This window comes from Chamaea fasciata, unplaced genomic scaffold, assembly GCF_029207755.1.
Source record: "Chamaea fasciata isolate MVZ Bird 193981 ecotype frontalis unplaced genomic scaffold, bChaFas1.0.hap1 SCAF_1, whole genome shotgun sequence".
NCBI lineage: Eukaryota > Metazoa > Chordata > Aves > Passeriformes > Sylviidae > Chamaea > Chamaea fasciata.
Genome location: NW_027094086.1, coordinates 119187739 through 119213227, shown reverse-complemented (window position 1 = coordinate 119213227; position 25489 = coordinate 119187739). Strand labels below are relative to the sequence as shown.

The 25489-nt window shown below is 38.2% G+C and overlaps 1 protein-coding gene across 1 annotated transcript in view; it reads right to left on the bottom strand.

Annotated features, from left to right (window-relative positions):
- JAZF1 (JAZF zinc finger 1) overlaps nt 1–25489 on the bottom strand; it is a 186648-nt gene that overhangs the window by 64858 nt on the left and 96301 nt on the right. The window contains exon 2 of the mRNA XM_066195175.1: nt 19188–19260. Coding sequence (XP_066051272.1) covers nt 19188–19260 — 73 coding nt within the window. The remainder of the gene's footprint in view (nt 1–19187; nt 19261–25489) is intronic.

The window sequence follows — 25489 nt, the reverse complement described above, 5'->3', positions numbered from 1 at the left end:
CCTGCTAATGTTTGTGCAATAGGATTATCCAGGCTCTATCAATTACTCTATCAAAACAGAGCTCCTCTTTGATGTTAAGTACTTTAAAATCCCCATATAGGAAGCAAAGGAAGTTCAGCCCACTCTGCTAATGTAAAATGCTACCTAGTGAGAGACTAGTGCACATTATTTTCTTAGCAATGTACTCCTCCTCTGTGGTTTCATTATGTGACATTTTCATTCATTCCAATATAAAGCTAGTTTCAGAGTATTCGGAGTTGTAACACACAGACACATTAATCACCAGCCTAATACATGTCCTGTGTAGTAGCTTTATTATCTTTTCAAAGCCGAGCTGTAAAAACAGAAAAACTGTGATCTTTTATGCTATCCTTTAATAAAGTTATTTTAAAATGCTATAAAAATGGTTTCAGTTTTTTCTTTTTCCAAGCTACAGCTTAATGCAACTAACTCTTGTACATCCAAAACACTAAAGTCTGAGTAAGTAGTTTTAAAAGTCCCTGCGGACTTGTAATCTAGCAAGAGCGAAGAACTCTAACCACTAGAGACAGAAATGGGAAGGAATCCTGAGCTTCAAGTTACAGAATATGCCTGTTCTTTTGTCATTCTGACCAGGCACGGCCTTGCAAAGTACTCTCACTTCTGTGATAAATTTTAAATGTCTATTCCTGTATGCTAATATTTACATATTTAGAACAGTGGTGGTCTGCAATTTTCCCCCCCTCTTCTTCAGGTTCAGTATCAGCCTACCTCCTTAAATTAGTATTTTACATTCACCAAGATTGTGTCAATATAACATAGTCTTAATAGACCTGTGTCCTCTTTCATGCAAGGCATGAAATGGACCAAGCAACTTGTCCTCTGCCGAGACAAATAGCATGGACCTGAATGGCACAGCACCTTGCCCTTCACGGAGGGAATGTGCTTCCAACAATACAGACTGACACCATTCACTTCAATCCCTGCTTCTCCTTCTGCAGATGAATGAGGACACATCCACACGTTTCTGACTTTCAGAAATACCACTTTTCAAAGACAGACCTGAAACTTCAACTCAGATGGGAATGAAGCTGAAGTGTTATAAAAATCTGCGTCTGTAATAAGAACAAATTGATGGCAGGCTTCAACATTGTCTGGTGATTATATGCCACTGTCTCCTCCGTGGTCTCCTCAAGTGGTGGCAATGGACACTAACTGAAGAGAAAATAGTATATTTCAGCTATGTGCAACTATTACATCTACGCCTCAGGCAAGCCAACACCTCTGGGCAGAAATCTGCAAGAACCATGCAATTCCCCTGGTGGGAAACAGTTGTGATAATTGCATGAACTGAAGCCAGGCTTGAAAAAAAAGTGCTCCTAAATAAATAAAGATGATTCATTGGCAAAAACCCAGCATTATTGCAACAGATTTTTACCAATCCAGCAGAAAAACCACTCCTCAGCTCTGTATGAAACAACCACCCACCCACTCCACGTGTTGAAGTGCAGGGCTCTGGCCAGCACACTGGTGGGCTTTGTATGGCTACTTAACCAAAGCAGGAGATGCTTCTACCATTTTCTGAATGTTCTTAATATTTCTCAGCTTTTTACCCCAGTGAAAATTATAATTAGAATGGTGAATCACAGAATAAAACTTGCACCTCATCAAGTATAATTTTAAATCAATGGGTCTCTCAATAACCCTAGGCTCAAAAATTCTCCATAAGAAGATTCAACAGGATACTACAGGCTTTTGTAGTAAGTTTAGGTTTGGGCAAAACCAGAGTTTTCATAAAAAACTGACAGAGGTGAAAAACATTTATAATCTTTCTCAGAGGAGGTAAGGACACGTTACTCTGAAGCCGTACAAGGCTCTTGGCCTGAATTAACCACTTGGAAGTATTTTGAGACAGATGTGATCAGCACCCTGTGACCAAAGCCGTCTCAATGGTGGCCACGTGGAGATGACGGCTGTTTTCTTACAGTACTCCATTGCAAAAAAGCAAGTGTTTCTCTGAAACCACCAAGCAACTGCGGCTGTTAGGCATTCTCTGGAAAGCAGCAGTTTCATGTTATTATCATTCATGAGGCAGATCACTCAATTCCCCTTCTCTCTACTTCCCTCTGGTTTTTTTCTTAACCCTTTTTCTTTTTTTTTTTTTTTAGATCAGAGCTACACTGAACTTTTGTAAATGAAAACCATTTATCAAAACAAGGACAAAATTTAACTCATGCTTTATTGAACCCTTTAATTGGTGGGAAAAAAGATGAATTCGTTCACTTTTATTTTTACATCTGGTAAAAAGTATGGAATTCAGGTATTCTGTGCCAAGTTTTGACGAGAAATGATTTTTTCACATCCAAGTAATAGATGACTAGGGAAATGGAGTGGCTTAAAATGCAAATGTGTGGATATTAATTATTGTTGTTATTGGGACATTTACAAGAATAGTGTGGCACTATTTTAGAACCAGTAATGTCTAATCTTTTAAAACTACTGTAACAAAAACAGAACTAGAATAAAATCAAGCATTAAAACATGAATTCTCATAATGTTTTAGTTTGTTTTGTCTGAAAATGTATTTGAAGTCTGGAAATGCCTGGTGCACATATTCAATATTTTATAACTTAATTTGTTCAACAAGAACGGCAGTATTTTAACAAGGTGAAACAATTTCACGATTAAAGCACTGCCTGCTTCCTCAGTAGTAAAGAGCTCATGGAAAAATATCTAATCTTTATAAGGCAGAGACTCATAATTTAACTGCCAAGAACAAATGAAGAGTCTAATTCTTATTTTGCTGCTTTAGTGGTAGCATGTGGTGATAGCAAAGTATTAGCATAAGCCAGAACTTGCTCCCACTTTTCTTTCCAGGCATGTAACAAATATCTGATGGCTATGCAAATTTCACCCAAAGCAAAGTTGTCCCAGCTGGCAAGCCATACATTAAAAGGTAAATTACACAAAGCTGAGGCCATCTGGACTAAAAAATTCTCCTGTCAATAGTATTTTAAGCTTGCCAATTCCACACAATGAAGGACAATATATTACGTATGTATTTGAGGTGTGGGCTTTTCACCAAGCATTATTTAAAAAACCCCAGAAGTTAAAAGTTAAGAATGGACTGCAAAATAATTTTGGTATTTTCTTGGAACGTAATTTTTAAAGCTCATATAGCTCAATTTTAGTTGGATTATGTACATACCATGCATTTAAGTTCATAAATGCCTATTTTCTGAAAACTTGCCAATCCAGGAAGCCAACAGTTCCAACCTATTTCATAAATGCTAAGCAAAAAGAATTTGAAATTTGAAAGAGTCTTCCAGCATCTATGCTTCTACAAAGCTGCCAGCATGTTTCCATGCAGACTTTTACTGGAGAGCAGCCCTTGACAGAACACCTTGATAGTCTGGTTTCTTCTTTGGTTAAACCAAAATTTTAAAGCAGAATATCTTCTGTAAGAAAATGGACAGCTGAGGGCAGAAAAACTAACCAAAGCTTTCTAAACCACAGCAGAGTCATCACTTATGTTATTTCAGCATTTAATTCACATTAAATTGCCTGTCTTGTCCAGTCTTGAGAAACTAATCTCTATGTTATATATTATGGAATTTAAAGTAACATCTGTGTCTTTGAAATTAAATTAACATACTTCTATTTGATTAGCTTATTAACTGTAATTCTCAATATGCTGTAGGAACAGACACCAACTAGAGAGATGCAGCTGACACCACCACCTGTCTGATATAAAGTACTTTTTATCATAGACATGGAGGGATCTGTCAGCAGTCAGCCAAAGCATCAGACAGATTAGGAAGTGACACAGGGGCAGAAAAATGACTTGCCTCAGATCGCAAAGCAGATAATTGATGGGATGGGGAACAGAACCTGTGCCTTTTGGCTCACAGCTTCATACCTTTGCTAATGGCTTTCCCAAAAATCAAATGATGTAAGGAAAGAGCAATTTGTAACTTGTACTACATTTAACAGAGACAGTATTTGAAGAAAAATACATTTAGGTATTTCACATGCTTCCGGGAATATTTATTATTTATTCTCTGGTTTCCACAGAAAACATTTCCCATTTCATCCCCACAGAGGATAAAGAAGATCTGAAAGAGTATATTCATACTCAGTCTCAAGGTTATAGTGCATGAACAGAGGTAAAGAATTAATATGGTCTCCTTGTAGACTCCACTCTCACTCTTTTTTTCTTACCTGGTGAGATCTTATGCTCCTCTTCATAGCAATGAATCCTTGACATCCTGTCACCACCTTTCAATCTACATGACACCTCCTACATCACAAGGTTTCTCACCACATCAAATATGTCTTCAGCTCTGTCACTATTGTTCATTGCACTGAGAAATAGAAATGCTCTGAATTTACGCAGGGAAAAATAAAACCACCACAGAAGAAGCATTGTCTGAGCTGCATTAATTTCATTTTCACAGGAAATTGGGGGGGTGGGGGGAAAGAAAAAAGACCACAAATATGCAGTCAGGCAGCAGGAGCTACAAGATACTGGTGGCTAGTTCTTACAACTCTGAGCGGCTTTGGCTGAATTGCTCCTCAGGGATTACCTGGTTTTGTTCTCAAAGCTGCATCACAGACATAATAATGAAATGCTACTTTCGGTGAACTGTTGCTCTTATGTAAAAGCCTTGCCAGTATGCTGTCTCTCTCTATGTACAGTTTTTAGGAAAGTAAATGCTAATGTAATTATCTAGCCAAGTCTTCAGCATCTGTCACTTGAAAACTGGGGCTATAGTTCAGATACCGTGGACTAATTGTTGAAAGTTAGCAGAAAACTTTTGGCTACAAAGGAAATTGGCACACAAACCCAACTTTAAGACCCACTGTTCAATAACATTTGTCCCTTTAGATACTGTTCTCTTTCACTGCTCCCATGGATCCCCAGGTCCAACCACAGCCCCACAGACTTTGCTTGCCTTGCTTGCAACACATAGTATCATCAGGAAGAGAGGTGCCAAGGAGGATTTAAGTTGGGAGGTTTCTTAGATATCTGCCTGATAGCTCTTATTCTAAGTTCCTTCTAAAACTTTTTCTACCTTACACTGCTCTTTACAACTCCCACTGATCCAAAGCCAGCGTTACAGCAAGGCACTTAATTTCTTATAGATATTTACTGAATTCCCCAAGGACAAAACAGTAGTTCTGGGAAGTACTATGAGAAATATTAGAATGCCAAACACAAGACCATAGGGAGTTTTCCATTGGATGATATGGACAGAAAACAAATTGCCTATGACCGGCAAAAGTAATGGAAACCTGCTTCCTCTAAATTCTTATGTGCTAAGGCTACTCCAGAGCTGCACTGCCAGACAGCATTTAGCACCTGAGTCCTTTTCCTCAGTACCCAGAGCATTAATTTGGGTCTTTCTAGCCCAGCCAACAACTTATTAGATGAAGATTAGATTAATTTATCTAACTTTAAAGACCTCTACCCTACTGCTAAGCTTAGCAAAAAATGCCCAGCAGGTTCCACAACTCCGACTGGCAGGAAGTATGGTGGAATCCCAGAAACCAGGCTTTCTGCATATGTCTTGGGAGACTGCTTTTTATTTATCATTAGATTTTTTTCCCCTCAAATGTATTTCCACACTGGAACTTAATCCAAAGTTCAGCAATTTCAAGTGCTAGGTAATTTATTTCAGCATTGCTGACAGACAAATAAAAAGAGATGCTTGTTAGTGGCATTACCTCTAGAATGACACCTAGTCCTATTCAAACATGCATCCATCAAACTTCTCCTGTGACACAGGGCTCACAAAGGGAGAGTTGCAAGCACCAGTGTCAGCAAGTGTCTTCTGAGGATTAGCACACAAAGCTAGATTACTTTATTTACCAGAGACAATGCAAAGTAGAAAGCTTTCCTTTTACATCTACTAATCCAGATCCTGAAATAACCCTTCAATAGCTCTTCTCTAACTGTTAAAATGAGATACAGGCCCCCACCCATCACACTGAAGAACCCATCCTGGACACAGTTTGTGTATTATATCCTCTGAATTCTCCTTTCTTGATGTTTCAGTCATACTGTAACTAAGCTGACCCAGGTTTTTACTCCCCTCAAATATTTCTATCCCACAATTAATTTTTTTCCTTTGTGTTTCCCTCACTACAAGACATCCTCCATGAAACTCCCATGTTTGTACCCACAAGGTGAAGCACCCTCACTTTTGCTAATTGGCCCTTCCTTGTCCTGTCTTCCCTGCCAACAAAAGACCCACCCTGTCTGCGCAGTCTGATCCTTGTCACTTGTCCGGTAGCTCAGTAATGACCAGGTGGGAGTTTCTGAAGTGTGATGGGAGAGCCTGGCCATCTACACCTGCCTTTCTCCTTTGTGCTTTTGGGAGCACAAAGTCTGTTGCTTTCTGTCTCTTTCCTACTTGATGGTACTGTCAAACCGCTTACCACACTTGACTTTTTACATCACTTGACATGGGCATCAGCTCCCTTTCACTGAAGTCAGAGCAAGCAACAACCAGCTTTTACTGAAGTCACCACTAGTGTCAAGTGACTGAAGGCTGAAACCATACGAAACCAATACATTTCTTGTGGTTCTTTCAATGCACAGTAGAGTGAGCACAGATTGGCTGCAAATTCAACCCAGACTTAGAAACCTCAGCAAATGTTCCTGTGAACTTGATCCAGCCTTCAGGTTCGTTTCATCCAGTTTCAGGTTTCATCGTGAAAATTTTACTCTGCCCTACACGCTGCCCCAATAAACCATGCCTCAAATGAAATAAGGACATCAGCAAAAATGAAGAACTCATCAGATAGCGATGTTTTAGTTTTATACCATATGTAAGAACATGCATTGAGACAAGGAGTATGTATACAATCACTGCTATTGCAAATCAAGAATTGTTCATGGTAATGGAGTTCTACTTAAGTACAATTTCTGCTAAGAAAATATTTTCAAGAAATGTGGATGGAATACCTCTGTATCATAGTCCTTCTCCTTCCTCATCACAGTAATATACTAAGAAACTAAGCGTTTTCATCACCACCTGTGCACAAAACCTCCAGCATGCTTTTGAAACATTCAGGATGTGAAACAACAAAGTCTAAACTTTACTGAAGCAGTATTTTCTGCCTGCATTTACCATCACTGAGGCAGCAATAGGAAAGAAAAAATAATAATGAGGAAACTGAACATCTTTTATGGATCACATGAATGCAAAGCCAAAATAGATGTAATTGCCTAGCTCATTGAAAGAACAACATCTTTTCCTACAAAGCTTACACTACTCGCAATGTTTCCTCACTTCTAAATCATATTAAACTGATAATTAAAATGAAAAAAAACCTGCCTAGACTTACAATACCTTTAGGAGGGCGTGTAGATTGTAATTTTATAGTGCATTTCATGTAAGCAGATTTTTAAAAATTTCTTAGTCTGAAACTAAAGCAAAATCCATGTTACATTAAGTTTTGGAAATGATTTAACTCCTGCACAAAAATATTGCTAAAGAAAAAAAAAGATTCATAATTTCAAATCAGGTAGGAAGATAGTTAATTCTGACCTCTCACAAGCAACTAAGTCACTCCTCATTTATACACATGTGATTTGCAGAAGTATTCAGTTAGAAACTGTGACAGGTAGTTTCCTATTACAGATTTCAAGTCAATTTAGTAGTCAAGGGCTCTTACTGGACCAAACCTAAACCTAAAGCAAAATCCCTACTAACTGCAAGGGATGCAGGTTGGTTTCCAGTGGAGCAGTGGTGCTGTCTACAATCCCCAGCCTAGCTGAGTTACACTGTTCTGAGCCAGATGGGTGAAATCAAAACTACCAGCAATATTAAAATACATGATGCAAATGAACAATTATGTGCACAGGACCTTAGGTGCCAATAAGAATAAATGAGATTGCACTACATGGAGCATGAAAGAAATATGAGAAGTTCTTTACCTCTTGATTGTATGTTTCTTGTACTAGCATGAGAAGAGTACATTAATTTTATTTAACTGCATTACAGGTTTCTACAAACCTTCTTCCAGCCTTCTGCATTAAATGGCAAAACACAAAAGCAATAACAAAAAGCAACCTCTAAGAGCATTATGACTTAAGTACCGTGCAAGAGAAATCAGTAGAAAAAATTATTAAAAAAATAAGGGAATATACTTTACATGAAAAAAATTATTTGGAACAGGAAATCTAATACTCTCCTGTATGTTCTTAAAAGCTTTCGCAAAATGTCGTTTTTGAGTATATTTAGCAGATTATGAGAATTACATTTAGCAAGGGGTATTTTCCTCATTATTTTAAATGGTAACACACTTGGTTTTCTTTTTATTAAAGAGCTGCTATATAGTGCCGGGTGCAAATTTAGGGCATTTCTACAATCTCAACACTGGTAACAGATAGTATTTTTGTAGCTGGTCAGATCCCAAAGATCACATTAAAAGCGTAAGTTCAAAGTTTTGGAAATATTCAAACCAGGCTTTTATACCCAGGCTCTGTGGTTAAAAAGTCAGCATCAGCCCTGGTCATCCTCTACATGGCAGACAGGAACTGTTCAGCTACCTCTTGCAAACACCATTGCCCGACTAACCTGGTTTAAATTGCTTCACAACTTTTCCTAAATACTGACCTTTTAGAAACGGCAAATGAAATAAGAAACAGTAAAGAGGGAAGTCACACATAAATGCCTCAACTCACCTTGAACAGGGATGTTTTGGGCTAGGTTTTTTAACACATTATTAAGCACATTTCACATTGGAAGCTACTGCAGGGAAGGAAACTGCTTTCAACAAATATTTGAGTTTTGTTGAATTTACATTGTGTGTAGCAGCAGTGGAACTTACTACCACAAATTGTTGCCACCATCACAGGAGCTATAGGTGCTATAGGAGTTACAGGATGTTAAGCGGAATGGTCCTGCTATCCACACTATAAAAGCAAGTAATAAATTCAGCCTATTCCCAGCTCAAAAGTTCTTGTGAAAGGTTCATTCAAGGCGCATGGTCAATCCCCAGCACTAATGGTGGCAGATATGAAATGTTACTTATATGCAACTTTGGAACAAGTCACCTTTTTTACACCTCCATCCAGAATCCACAACTACATCCCTCTGTTAAAGTGTCTTGCTCATACATTACAAAAGCTACTCTAATTAGAAATTTCTAGATATTAAACAGTCATGCAAGGCAAACCCACAGCAATTGCTCAGTAATTAAGGACAAACCAGCAGTGTCTACCCCTGCAGTCAATCCACACCTGTAGATGGAATTACTACTGTAATTATTTCCATCTCTGCCTGTATCCTCATATACCACTTGGGGAAATACTTGTGCCTGATTTATAAAAAAACAACCAAAACTCCGCATACAAACCCCCAACACTAACAATGAAAGAAAACCTTTCTCAGTTCTCTGAAAAATTGGAACAAGAAATCTAGTGTCTGCAAAATTGTATTGCTTCAGGGAAACCAAGACTCAAAAAGCACTAAATCAGCCCGACTAACTGTACTATAACTAAGCCAAATTAATGAAATAAAGCCTCCTTTAATAGCATTTGTTTGCTGAGCCAAGCAAGCCTTTTGAGTGTTTCAGGTCACCATAATCCAACATAAGTTACTTAAACAATGTGTAATATGTAACATACACAACTATTGTTAAAATGCATGGAATTAGACTTTAGACTTTCAGGGGTCAAAGATAGGCAACTGTCCACCTCTATTCACAAACACACTCAATAGCTGTACATCAGAAAAAACCCATGCGTTTGCACCAGTTTCAGGGGTTTGTTTCTACTTTGTCATGCAAGTTCTCTCTTTTACAGGCTTGTAAGTTGTCTTCACTGTTTGAGTTGTGGACAAGATGTTTCAGAAAAATCCAAGGGCAAGATCAGAGCAGTCTCTTCTCTGTTTTTACATTCGTAACAAAAATCCAGTAAGCGCTATGGTTTTGCCAATTGTCTCCGTCAAAAATAATTTTCTGATTACATGATACCACGCTATCTTGGCAAAATTAGGTAGATTTAACAAAAATCACAGATGATGTGCCAGGGCTTCCCCCTCCCAGCACTTTATAAGTTTAGGAGAGCAGCCCCAAAGGAAAACCAAAAACCAAAGGAAAAAGTCTTTTCTTCTTTCCTCCATTTTCATCATATTAAAAGTTCCTTTACTATATATAGATAGTAAAGGAACTGCTCACAATCAGGCCAGTTAAGCTTCACTAATTCCTTATCATAACATATATCCTCACGGCTCTCTTTCACGCTTATATTTCATGTCCACCAGTTGCTTCCAGATGGCTTCAATTTTGACCTTCATTTTGTTCTAGCATGAAGCCTAGTCAGGATTCCAGTGCACAACACAGGTTCTTTTCAGCCCTGTACTGAAGGTGCTTAAATACTGCTATAACCTGTGCTATTCCAGTCATAGACCTAGGAGAACCATCTTTCAAAAGCATTTTGCTGGTGGACTCCAAAATTCCCTCACTGGCCTGCTAAACGCACCCTTGGCATCAGTAAGAGAAGAAACCAACTCTGTCAAGCTCTCCACCTGGTCTCCATTTCTCGGGACACTGGAGTATTGCGGAGGAAGTGGTGGGATAAGGAATGCATCTTTGCAGGATATAAAATTTTCTCCCTGGCTCAGAATCAAATTGAGAGGTCAACCCAACCGCAAACGTATTTAATGAAAATTAAGGCTGAGACTAACACTTTGGAGTAGGTTTCATGCAGCGGAAGATGACATCAATGTTCTTTCCTCATGAGCCAAGTTCTCCAGCACTAAGAATATTCTCTCATCTGCTCTTAATCTCTAGTCTAGGCTACAGGCTGTCCTAAAGCATGACTTGGACAGCCTTGGTATGCAACCTCCAAATCGCAGCCCTACTTCTGAATGCCTGTGGCAATATACAAACTTTGTGCCGTGACTTTGCTACGTGGCCTTTGTGTTCACAGGCCCCATCTCACACTGAATACTAGCAAAACTTTGCTAATGATGTGTAAGAGCCCATGTATATACATACATACATACATACATATACATATATATATATATATAACATATATAATACGTAACATGTAATATATAATATTTAACATATAATATATTATAAAATATTATGTAATATATATTTTATATATTATGTATAATATTTTAAGTTTATATGCAAAAATGAGAACGAAGGAGAAGAGAGGGAAACGTCAGGCATCTTTAGATACCTTAGGAATTACGGATATAGTTTGTTGCATTTTAATAAATTGGTGGGATATTCACTACTGGAATGAATCTAAGAATACACAATGTGCTCACATAATTAAAAGCTAATATAGGGAAAAAAATAATTCAGTAATTTGCATTTTGAACTACCTAATCTAATTTTAAATCTTTCTGTAGATTAATCCTATGCATGCTTTTTTGCAACAAATCTAAGTAGGCAGCTTTACAATGAAATATTGTTACTTTTTAAAAATCAGTGAAATTAGACAAAGAAGCGCAACTACTTTTGTACACAAGGTCAGTGATAAGCAAATTTTAGGTTCATAAAAAAATCAGGCCACAGCCAATGAAAATTACCAGCAGCTGGTCTGGGCTGCCTTGGGATTCCAGGGACAGCAACTTTGCCAATCTGCAAGACACCACACTTAGCTAAGATTGTCACAAGTTTTAAGCGTAACACTGGACAGCATTAACATTTCCTAAGAAGGTTCATCTACTCAGTCTGTAATTTTCACCTGTGCATGTAATGTTTTGTTGCTCTTGTTGATGGTGATTTAAAGAAAATAAACTTACTAGGATAGAAAGTAACTAGCTGTGTATGTCAGCCATTTCTCTAAATGGTAGAGAAAGGAAGAACAGCCACTCCTTTCAGCCATTTTAACTCAAATCACATTTGAAAAGAAAACTAATCACAGTCATAAAATTTTTGCTCATCCTTTAATCGTGTATCAAAGCAGAATAGTGTCTACCAGTTCTAATTTCTGCAGAGGATCTGAAACTGGGCACATTAATGTATTTTCTAAATAGCTCTGCAAATATGTTAAGTAACTGCAATATAAACAATGAACATATGTTATTACCAGAGTCTAGTAAGAATTAGGAACTCACCGTGGTACGACACAGAGAAAGAGATACTGAGAACCTTATTAGCCCACATAGCTGACAGCAAAATATCTGACTATGGTTTTTTGTGCAGCCAACATACAGTGTTCTCAGAACATTACTACTGCTTAGGATGAAATTTAAACACCACAGAAATGAAATGCCTTCCTTTTTAAAGCAAGAGACAATAAAGTATTTCTCCTTTCCCTTCCCTAAATGCAGGGACTTGTGCAAGAGACCTATGCAGAAAGCTGGGAATTGAAACAGAACTGGCCAAGACAAAAAACAGTGCCAGGAAGACAAGATGGATTTTTCATCAATTTTGGCATACCACGTTGACAAAAGATGAAGAAATACCAATGGAGACAAGAATCCTGAAAAATCTTGAGGACTTATACTGACAGTTCTAGTGCTTGGTAATTGAACTACACAGGGGTGTGCATACATTCACTTGCAAGAAATGATGCTGACTTGGCAATGCTTCTTTCTTTTGAGATTCATGGGGTGGAAAAGAAAAAGAAAGGAAAAATCCTGAGTCTTTCACAGAAAAATTACCGTAAAAAAGCTAATTCCCTCTCAATTAAAACAAAAAAATCAGCCCCACAACTAAGACACATTCTTTCAAGGTCCTACATTTAAATTTACCACGTAATTTTTATTTCAAGGTATGGCATTAAGGCTTTTCCTTAAAGTGCCAATCTGCCTTTTGATCTTTACTGCTGACATGAAATAGAAGAGCTGTACATCATATAAATCTTCAGCTTTGCTTAGCTTGAAACTGGTAAAGAGAGAAGGAGAAAACAAAGCCATCTGCATAAATCTTTTCAAACCAAAAGGCATTCCCCTTACCCTAACTATCATTCATTTCTGCACATCTTGTTTGAATTATCATCTGAAGTTTGTCTTGTTCCATCTCCAGAACAAGTCAAATAGCAGAGCATAAAGATATGGCTACATGAATAAAACCATATGATCTACTTGGTCACTGTTAACTTAAAAATAGGCTTACACAGAAAAATATTATCTGGCAATTGACATGTTACTTTGATCCCTTTCTTTCTGTATCCTGTCACATGCATTCAATCCAGCAGCTACTGGAAGCATTGGCATGCACCTTCAATGTGATGAGAACCAACAATCCAAGGGAATCACTGGACTATTACAAAGTTGTGATGCTCAATTCAAATGAGGCAGTATCATGTTGCGGGAAGGAAAAGTTAAATTTTAAGACGAAGAGGAAGAACTATGGTATTAGGCACTATAAAATGCAGCAAGTCTCAACAGGTGATTCAGCAATGCTTTAACAGATTCACGGGCTCATATGTTCCCACGCAGAAAAACTCATCTGCAATAGAACTCCTGAAATGGAAAGGTCTCCCTTGTCTCTACCCTTCTGTTTCTAAATCACAGCATGAGATTTAAGATGGTGTATGCTATACCAAAAAAAGTTAGGATAGCTCTTAGTTATATCTTTTTTTTAAATTTTGCTTTTTATTCATTCAAAAAATCAAGTTAACTATTTTGAGATCAACAATCAATTTTAAGGGGTTTTATATATTTATTGGTAGCACGTCTCAATCTGTTGTGTACCATCGATGATACAACTTCAAAGTGGAAATATTGTGCCTGAATTAATTAGAAAGACTTGAAGATTGATCAAGTTTTTGATGCAGGGAATAATTATTTTAGAGAAAAATGCTCACCATTTCAGAATTGTTTCACTTTGCACATGCCTTCTGCAGAAGAACTTATTACGAAGGCAAGCAAGGAGAAACAAACATACTTCTCTCCAGCCTCATGACTTTTGTTCCAAACTGTGCCCCAACAGCCATTATAGTGACAGTACACAGACATCAGAAGGCAAGGAGAAGAAATGCCGGACAGAGAAGCTACGTCCTACCCCAAACTAATCAACAGTCTCAGGATTAAAATAATCTTAGGGAATCAAAGGGGAGAAAATGGAATTGTCTCCCACAAATTACTCAAACAACTTAATGCTTGTGCTCATAGAAAAAAAAAAGGAAGCAACAAGATTTTCACTGCTGCTGAGAAGATGTTTGATAGAGAACTTTGATGGCTCATCCAGCCATGGGGTATGACCTCCAAGAGGCTAAAGTCTTTCATTGGCTTCTTGTGCAACTACTGCTCATAGCTTACCCCAGGAAAATCTCTTCGGGCTGAACCACAGGGAAAGTGCAATATGTTGCAGTATCCCGTGGTTTGGATGCTCTGCTAAGAAACTGATGCCTAAAGATTTTTAGCTTTTTCATGTATTTGTAGCTTTGCAGATTTTTAATATATAGTTGTATAGTTTTTAGCACTTTCTCACACTTTAGAACAATAGCTGACTCTTTCTAACACATTCTTGAAATTCCATTTAGTCTTAATTTCAAGAAGAGAATTTCTAACATGGACATTTTGTTTTACACCAGTGCCTGAGAGACATACCAAGATATAGGGCAAAGAACCCCCTGTAGCAACTGCAAGGGGCAGACTCAAGCGTGGGTTGCTGGGGCAACTGGTCCCTTATTGGATGTACCTGCTAGATCCAAAAACATTCTTCTTGTTATTGAATTAGTAACACAGTGCATACTAAATATATCATTACCTAAAAATTTGCCACTTTCTGAAATAACTTTCAGATGATCTTTAAATCCTACTGTCTTGGCTGTTTGTTTTACTCCAGGAAAAAACAGGTAATAGGAGTAGAACCAGAATCAGTGAGCTGGGCAAGACACGGGGACAGTCTGCAGTGGCCAGAACTTTACATGCAATATATTTCTTTCACAAGCACATATGCTCACAGAAATGATTGATTTTACTTCTTGTGGTATAAATAAAGCAGGCAGAGTAAGGAAATTTTTTCATGAGAAGTCAATGGCAGTTGAAAGGGAAGTGGGGGGAGATGAGATGCCTGAAGCCTATGGGAATTTATAATGGTAACAGTGAGGCAAAATCTTGCAAGTTAAAACTAAAATCTGGAGGGAGGAGTGAAAATGTTAGATTGGTTCAGTGATGTGCAAGGAGAATCTTGGGTTCTCTGCCTAAGAATGCCATCCAATTTTGATCACAGGTTTCATTTGTGCTCCCAGTTGTGCACAAGAATGAACTTTATAGACATTCAACAGCCTCATTCAATAGACTACCCAGAGGCAACACCAAAAAAGTTCACACCAGAGTGCTGTAATTGCTTGCAGGATTGATGTTTAAAATACATTATAGAACCCTTCTTCTATGGCCTCAATTATGAATAGAAAGACACTATTAAAAAGAACCTGGGGTTAATATAATTAAAGTATTTTGGTCGATTTTAAAAGATTTTAAGATAACAACAGTCTTTATTTTCAAAAATTCCCTAATACAGCCATTATGCAATGTGCAGTAGAAACAGTATATAATTATGACTGCTTCATTTCAGTTGTAGGTGCATACTAGTTTCCTTTCTTCCCCATCAGGATGAAACTTTTTTAAGCAAAGCAATTACTGTATCTAAGAAAAATGTATTTCATGGAAACTGTATTAAATACAGAATTAATTGCTCTTTTTGTGGTAGATGCTTCCAATAATACAGGTTTCTGTGGTACTTCCCATCCTTCATATTCAAGGCAAAAGGAATTGACTCCAGTAACTTACGCTTTTTTCCTATTTCTGGTACTTACAATCTCAAAGTTGAAATAACCCCATTAAAACATAATTGTAAAAAATTTTTCATTCACTAAGTTGAGAATAAAAGCTTTTTTATTATAAGCATTTTTTTTAATATTACCTTTTCAGACAAAGGAATTATTTGTATGCCTCTGTTGTCTTCTCACTTGTGCTAGTAACATTGGTATGTCTGCTTTGCTGTTTTTTTAAAAGCCCAAACATTCCCACAGCAGCTGCTTTCCTCATTAACAGGTAACCATCAGTATCCACATTAAACAAACTTTCAAGTATGAGAATACTGAGAAGTCTCTCTCCACTAGACTGCAGCAGACTAAAAGCCTCGGCTGCATGCTGCAATGCCAGGTAATACAGCAACCTCAAGAGCCATCACTTCTAAAGATTCAGACTAGCACACTCAGAGGCACAAACAATGCCATGCAGATTCCAATAAACACCAAGCAAAATTCATAGTCATGTTTATTAACTTAAAGCTGTAAAACTTGCATTTAAGCAGCAGTATAAGCAATATTAATCACTGTGGCTAACTGCTGCATTGCAATGCAATACAAAATATAAAGGTGTCTTGACCCATCTACAAAGGAAATACCTCTAGAAAGTACTGGAGGATGTTGGCCCAAGTGCTCATTTGCAACTACTCCTGGCAGATCACAGCCAGTATTCCATCCTGTAGTAGCACCATTGAACTCCTTGCAGACAAACCTCTCCTGTATTTATAGGACGGAAACAGATTAACTGCATCTGCTTTCCCTGTAGTGTGTCTTTTATTGATTCCAATTCTGACTTCTAAGAAACCAAACCAGAAGAAAGCAAGGAATAGCCATCAATACTGGGGACTGCACTAAGGCTACACTAAACTTTGTCTGAGAAAGGGATTTGTGGCAATTCAGTCAGTGTCTGATGGAAGTGTTTGATGTAGCAGTAACAAACCATTATGACCCATAATTTATATTTTGTCCACCAGTTTTAAAAGGAATGTTATCTGTCTACATGAGGATCACACACTATGGAAGCAGCATCTGTGTGTAGTTATTGAAAGCTGTAATGGCAGTAAATCTCCAGCAGAGAAAGAGATGGAGCCTTACAGATTTAGACATTCACAATCTGAGGGCTGTCTCAGAACTTCAGAGCTCAAACAGTACTGCCATAATAATATGCCTGAGAAAATAACCAGGGATAGAAGGGAAGTGGAAACGAGTATGTTTCAAGTTGTAAACAGAGACTCCAGTACCCTTCCCTCTCTACTATCTGTTTTACTGATACTTTATCCTCCCAGCTATCAAGCCAGACAGCCCAGATTTATGGTTTGTTTTAGCTCATAATAGCCGCCATACAACAGGGCAACGGGCAGAGCATAAAGCACACCCATTTAATCTTTCTACCACAACATATATTTAGTGTCCATCTTATCATACAATTTCAGCAGTCCCTGAGAATCAGATGTCCCTATTTTCCCAGGCTCCACGAGACCGTATGGCCCACACAGAACATATTGAATATACAAACTTGCAGAGGAAGATTGTTTTAAGGTCTGTAACTCACAGCAGGAACTGAGCTAAGTTCAGTTCCACTTGGAAGCCATAAAAGCATGGGTTTAAAAAAAGTGCAGCAGTATCTGGTGTTTGATATCTAACAGTATGCAACATGTTTATGACATGTATTAGGCTACAAAATCTGAGTTCATAGCCTGGGACAACAAAGCAGAACTCAGCTCTGGCATATGTAGTGGGAAATAGAAAGGCATGTCTTGTGCTGTAATGGATATTGCTGCTCCCTCAAGAGCTTGAGTTGCATGGAGCAGGTGGTTCAATGAAAGATACTAGCACTTTGGAAAAAATTAAAATACAATTAAAAGAGCAACTAAATAGCAGCTGGTTCAAGCACAAGTCAATTCAGATTCAGTTTTACTACACAAACCACACAGTTCAGTTCTCCAGAATTATTTTTCAGAAATGACAGAGTAAGAAAGTTTGGACAAGATATGTAGCAACTAAAACTGTCTCAGTCACACAGAACTCTGTTTAAAGGGTACCAAAAGAATGAAATCTAGATGAGGCATCACTTGGAAACTACTTTAAAAGTAGTCTGATTCCAAATTGAAGATCAAGTCCCACTGTCTTAAAACAAGTCCCATGGTCAAGTATGTGGTTTTAAAACAGCTTTTCCCTATTTAAAAAAAAAAAAAAAAAAAACAAAAAACAACAACAAAATCTTTCCCCTCTCTCACATTAAGTAAAATAACCACAGAAGCAAAAAGAGAAAACACCCAAGTGTTTCTAATATGATGGAAAGAGGGAAATATACCAACATGCACAACAGCATACCCAGCCTACATATTGGAAAAAAAAAGTTTTATACATTAAATGAGATCAGCAGAACTAAGTGTTAAAAAGGGTCACAGCTAATTTCAAAATATGCTTTAAGAGCCGGACTGTCTCCAGGAAGAACAGGAGTTACTTGCCAAGTAGGAAATCATGTCAATACTGGCTATTCTTAATCATCATAGTCTCATGTAGTGGAGAAAATGTAGTCATTTCACCAAGTGAACACCACTTACTTCCACACCTCGAAGTACTCTTCCCCCACACACCCACTGACACTTTTTTGCTACAGCTTATTATAGAAAGTCAAATAGTGGATTCTGTGTTTTTAAAAGTTTGTTGTTTTTTGCTTTTGTTTTGCTTTTCCCCATTTTTAAAATGAAGTAGAATTAAAAAGAAAAATTTTGTGTGACTCATGAGAGTTTGAATCAACTCAGTCTATGCTGAACTAAATCTTGGGTAATCTTCCAGGCTTAGAGGGTTATGAGTTTGTATCTCATCCTCTAGACAGCAAAAATAAAAAAGCAAACTGGTCTTCTATGTATAAAAAGCAATAATCCATGCTAGAGTACCCTAGAGGTTTCAGTACCACCATCAGCCAATAACTGAAAAGCTGAGGCTCTATTACTTACAAAAGTACTTTAAAAATGGTTTAATTTCTTAATTGCTTTCAAGTTTGAGGTTATACAGGGTTGGTAAGCAAGATTTTTAAAGATATATATTGTAGTTGAAAAACTTTTGAAGTTCTGTAAAAAGTCCACTTATACATTGAACTATTATCAGATAGAACTTCTTTTCAATCAAAAGTGAATGTTTCTCTACTCATGTGTACGAAATACAATAAAATAGAAAACTAAGCCAAGAAAAATTATCTTGTTTGGCATGAGATTTAGCTAAAACATAAAAAGCTACAACCTCGTTCCTAAGTATTTGAGCAGTGCAGCTGAAGTTCTGCTTGTGCCCTATGCAAAAGTGTTAAAAATTTAGTTAAATTCTAATTCAATTGTTTTTCCAAAACAGATGTTATGATAGCGTCATATCCCATGATGCAAAACAGACTGCATCCATAAGCATGCCATTTTGGTATAACTGTGAAAACTAAGATGAGTTATACCTGAAAAATAACCACACTTACCTGTTAATGTAACTTAGAGCAACATAGGTTGGCTGCTGAAGTTCTTGTTTCTCTAATACACGTGGGTCTGTATCTGGAATAAAAAAAAAATACATACACAGAATTGAGCTTTCTGTATTTACACTGAAATTAGGGGACTGAATGCTGCAGAGTAACCTAAGTGGACACAAGAGATACAAAATAGCTCAACCCAGTTTATCCACAGAGTACACTTAGCACAGCTCAATCACTCGCCCATTCATTCATAAACACAGTATTGCATTACTTTACGCAAGAATTTGAAACACCAACAGTGATGTAATTTCCAACTGTCACACAAGCTTTCACAATCCCCCTCATAAATATTAGTTTTCACCGCTTTCCATGATTTATAGTGTTAAATGGCTCAAGCTTGCTTCTTTTTTAATGTAGCTATTTTAACATTTTAAGATGCTCCAAGAGTGATTAGATCTCCTCCGTTGGGCCTGGATACTTTTCTTCTGCATCTCTTAGTTTTGTTCTCTCCCGTCTCTACAGCTTATTTTCTGAAGTTCAGAATCAGAGAAGTCAGAGAAAAATGCTCTTGAAGCAAAATGCTTGCCAAGCAGAGCACGGCCCACCAAATGCCCTGAAGCAAACATATCCAAATTCCCTTGAGTGCTAACTTTCTCAGTCAACTGCAAAGGACAATGGAAACAGTGACTGAAAACATATTTTTTCATTTAAGTTGTGCTTTTATCTAACAAAGGAGTTTTGGTTTGAATTTCTGAAACCAAAGCCAAGGGAGTACGTCCATAGTTTGGACAGTTTTCTTATACCAAACCCCAGGGTTATATTGAAGTTTCAAATACAACTTTGCCCTGAAAAGTTGATAGGCACCTTTAGGAGCTGGGTAGAAATAGTCTTCAAAAGTGCCCAATGGAAAGTGCATCCTATCCTGCCTGTGCAGATTACTACACAGTCATTAACAGCATGTTTTATGCATTACTTGAAAAGCAATTCTGTGTGTAACTTCTGCATTTTAACTATCAAGAATAAAAATTGCCTTTACCAAATGGTTCTGCACAGCCCTGCTGCTATCCATCTTTTATTTCTGAGAACTATCTACTTTGTGTTTGGTGAGGTGGGGGAAGGGCTTGGGGCACTCCAAGCAAACCCCATATTTTGTATTGTTCTTGCTTCCTCCTAGTTTTTAAGCATTGTTAAGGTTTAAAAACTCATTATCTTAATAAGCACATTAGTTTGACTTGATCAGTCGCTTTTGGTGGTTTTTGTGGGGTTTAAAACATGATACAATCTTTTTGAAATCTGTCTCTGCTGCCATGCCTTATGGAAGCTATTTAACTGAACTGAATGGGGATGGTGCTTTAGGGTTGCTGCATTTGTCACACCACTGCTGAAGCAAGATAATGTCTTTATTCAAGGAGAAGGGAATCCCCTGTCTGCCTCTCAAAGCTTAGACTGATCCTAATCTTTATCCTTACATTTGCCCCTGCCCAGCTTAGACCACAGGATTTGCTAACACGCCTTTATCAATACATCCCTGAAGAGATAAATAATTCTAAGAAAGTTAAGTAAAGAGGGATGAAAGTAAAAGTGCCAATCCAATCAGCAAACCCAAGCCTGTTGTTCTTAAGAGGAACAGATCTTGCTGTGCTGGTGCCTGGGGAAATTCTGCAGTAATTGCCAGCACATCACACTCATATGAAGCTAACCAAAGACAGCAAAGCATCAGTGATCTCCCATGCTGTCTAATTCACTTCTCTGAGGAAGTGAGGTTCACACAACATACAAAGACCCTTTACTTGCCTTTGTTTCCATAAAACCCACCATCATTTAGCAGACCAAGCATACAACTACTGTCATGGTGAGCTCTCTTAGATTTACACCTCGGTGGTGCATGGCCTGCCATGAAACTGTCTGATGCAGAATGTCTGCAGGGCATTAATCCCAGCCAGGACTATCTGAGAACTGCTGCAACCCAAGTTCAGGCATCTGTGGTTAAATGACTATGTCTTTGCTAATCCAGTTCTTAAATGGGATTAACCTCCACCTATAAACAACAGTTTCTGTGACTGAAGGAGACAAAATTGAGGCTGGTTTACATCAGAGTGCTGCACATTATCTGTGGGAGAGGACAAGGAAAGACTCTAATGGAGAGTCCACCACCCTTCCCGAAGCTCGAAGCTCGCCAGCAGCTCCCCATAACACCAGCTGAAGATGAAAATACAAAGACAAAAACCAAAAGCCCCATAACTTTCGTAGGAGTGTGTTATCAAAGCAGAGAGCAATTTGCCTGCTGGCACCTGAATAAAGCAGACTCCTGTCTCTCAGTAGGTGCTGCCTGACACATGAGGAACACAATGCAGATTCTTTCTATCCCTTCCCCCTCCATGTGTCAGACTTCACAAGTTTTGAAAGTCAAATATGCTGTATATACCAATTCCACAAAATAATCCAAACCATTTAAAAAAAAAAAAAATCTTGTATGAATTTAGCACTAAGAATCCTTCATACATTTTTATTCCTCTTGCAGCCAGATGCTGCGTTGCCAGTCATGAGACTGCTGCATTCACTGCTGCACTGCATCAGGAGCTACACGTAACACTGCTAACTTCCTCAGCTATAATATAAAAAAACCCCACAGAAACTTGTTCTGGGGCCACAGCAAGGCCCTCAGAGAAGAGCAGAAAAGAGGAGAAACCAGACCAGCTGGGCCACAGGTGGCAGCAGCCACGGGGCCCTAGCACAGCTCTCCCCCAGCTGAGGGGCATGAAGACCACACTGGCAGCCCCTCTGCATCCACCTAAAACCTGCACGGATGTGCTTTCCAGGCACACGCACATTTGGCCCATCACTGCCAGCTTTTTTCTCACTGTTTAAAAATATCACCAGTCCATTCCTTTCTGCCTCCATGCCCTCTTCCTCTGCCCAGCTTCAGACAGTGCCCTCCCTCTCTCTTGCCCCTTCCTAACTCCAATTCTTCCTATATATCCTGCCCTTCATCACTCTCTACTGCTTTCACTGTTATGCTCCCCTCTCAAAATGTCACAACATAAGAACAAGTTTAAACTCTCACAGACATGTCTATACTTGGTCACCCTTGTACCACAGGACTGCACATAGATGAAATTAATTCTCTGGACTGCGCTCTTCCCTTCTGCCCCTGCCTGATCCCTCCATCCCCTTTATTGTATTTTACTTCCAATTTAGGCAGTCTCTGCATACTTTCCTGATGTTAGTTAGCACTCTTGAGCAGAGTCAATATACATTGTTAACAACTACAAAAAAATCACAACCATCTCAGACATGATACCAAAAAACCCAGTAGTTAGCGCTTTTTTCTTTCTTTCTTTTTCAAGGAACAGCAAGTACAGCTACAGTGAGATTAAGCAGCAGTACTCCCTGATGCTGAACCTTCAAGCCTAGACTTTCAGCACTCTGCCTTTCTCATGTCTAAGCACATTCATGCAGACACCAGCAATGTTTTCTAATACCACACATGCTGCCCAAAGCATGTCTTTGAACACGTGCTGCCTCACTGACCAGGATGTTATGCACCAGCCAACGCTCTCAATCTGACTCGGGAATGAGGAGCAGGGGGGACAAAAGTCTGTCGTCAGTCTCACAAAAATGACCCTGTATAATGCTAAATGTTTAGTCCATGTTTCTCCAAACTCACATAGACTGGTCAAATCAGCCAAAAGTAGCCTAAATAGTTTCCTAACAGACACCTATAATGGATTAAACACTCACAGATGACAGATTTCTTCTTGAAAATATTTAAGCAATATAACTTAGGGCTGATGTGAGCTCCCTTTCCTGTATGAAAAATATCCAGCACACACACAAAACAACTCCAGAACTTGAGAGAACCGGTTGATTAACACTACTTCAACTAGTTACCCTCACTTCTTGAATTAACAAGGGCTATCCAGGACTCATTACTCCATTGGCTTTGCAGTAACACTGTAAGTCCGATAGAACAATCTGCCGCCTGCTGTACATTAGCTGCCTTCATTAAGTGTCTCTTTTCATAAGCATTATGTGCCACTGATGTTCCACAGTGGGAAGAATTACTTTCTGTAATGCTGTGAGCATTTTTAACTATGTCCTCCTCATTTACTATGGGGCTAGTTTTTTTTTTCTCTTTTTTTTTTTTTAAATGAAATGTTATTAAAACAAAAATGTTATCTTACACAAACTACTCCAGAATTTTGTTGTGCATCCCAGCACCTCACTATTTAAAAGACTGAAGTGTGGATGCTAACATCCATAAGAGAGAAGAATCACTCAGTCATCTGCTGGATTAGACCCCTCCAATTTCTCACATCCACAACCTGTTTCATACCGGACAACTACACAAGTAGTATGAGCGTATAATTAAGACTGAGAGACCATAAATTGCACTGAGCCATCTTTGAACTGTTCAAATAAAGCCAGGCATTTTCTGTGGAGTGTGTTCTAACAAAATAAATCATTGACTACTGAAGCATGCTACGATTACTAAATCACCTCACTACACAGAAAGAATTTGCAGCCTGAAAGCACTGCAAAATCCTAACCTGGCAAAGTATTTCAAAGAGAGCAAATAATAAACAAAAACATTCACATCCTGTATAAGCAAAGTCTTCAATGATATAACTTGGTTCTACATTAATATTTCTGTACAAAAGTACACTCCACATCTTCATTGTATATAATGCAGCAATAAGTTTTTACCCTACAAGATAAAAGAAAGTTATCAGAAGTAACTTCACTTTCATAAGAGCCCTGGTTTTAAATCACTGTGAAAGATCACTTTTCACCTTACAAAATGCTAACAAATTCCAGTGGGATTATTTTGTAATGACACGCTTTCTTCTTACAGAGACCAGGAAAGGTCACTACCACTAGCAAGGTGGTAAAGATAGTCTCAGAAGAAAAATAATGACCTAAAGGTGGTAAAAATTATACTGCTCTTCAACATCTTGAATATGAACTGGGCAGTCCTGTTTTTACTCCACCCTGCCACCATATAACAAAAGCAGAGCTTGCTGTCAAGATTGACAGAAGTCCAGGTGCCTAAAGGACACATGAATCCCTGCTCACTTAAAAATTCAGTGACTGGACTGTCAAATATTTTTGGTAGATACAATCCTACAACAGTTTTCACAGACCAACAACCTGAGTAGCTGCTTTATGGCTGACAATTATCCTTTTCTCCATCTTGTCATAGCGGGTACTACGCTAATTGAGTGTGGGGGTGATTATTAGGGAACAAATTTCAGCCTAAGAAACAAGGTCTCTCAGTGAGCTCCAGTGAGCCTCTGCTGAGCTGAGAAGTACAAGACAATTCACTGATGTTGCAGATAATAATTTTTGGAGGGAAGGGTTGAGAGATGTCCATATCTTAAAAAGACTTAGGTTTGAAAAATATGTCTTCTGTAAGTCATATCAATTTTATACCAAATAGTTGCAACAAAAGCAAAAAGGCAAAACTCCCCTTGCCAATCCAAGGGTTGGTCTTATTTCCATTTCAGTTTAATCTCTAAAAGAGTAACAAAATGCCTTTAATGTAATGAAAATAACGGCCCTGCAAAGGATTTTAAAAGGATTTATAAAAGCACGCATTTGCAAGGACCAAGGACTTACAAGTCTCTCCCAAGTCACTTGGAGATGTTAATGATAATCTCATCTTTTCTGTACAAGATCACACTGGGGTAAATTGCCAACACAGAGGTTCCCCAGACTCAAACCTGGCTTTGCCAGAACATCCATACACACATTCTGCTCGCCCACCAGCAGGTTCACAGAGTGCCTGTCTTGTATTTCACTTGGCCTTGAAACGGGCTGATATAAGTCAGCTCAGCTAGTTAATTAAAACCTACACTTCCCTTGAAACTAGCTCGCTTCACTATTGATGCCAAGGGAAATATTTCTGTTGGCTTCCTCAAAAGTCTGCAATTGTTCCTATGTGGATGTAGCTTAAAAAGCCAGAAATAGATAAATTCAATGTTACTGGAAATTGCTCCCCATCTAAAACCTCCATTACAAGGAAACCACTATGTACCACAGTATCAATTCCAAATGCACTGTTATTCATGTCTTCTTATAAATAAAAAGAAAAAAGAACCGCAGACATATTAACACTGTCCCTCAATTATATCTTAAATAGAAAAAAAAAATGTCCTCATCTTCAAAAAGGAGACTATACTCTTCACTTCAAAGACAGAACACTGGAGAATAAATACGATTCTGCAAGGGTTTTAAATCTAGAATTCAACAACACCTTTACTATTTAAGCACAAATTTAGGTTCTTTCCAAGATCAAGGTGTTAAAT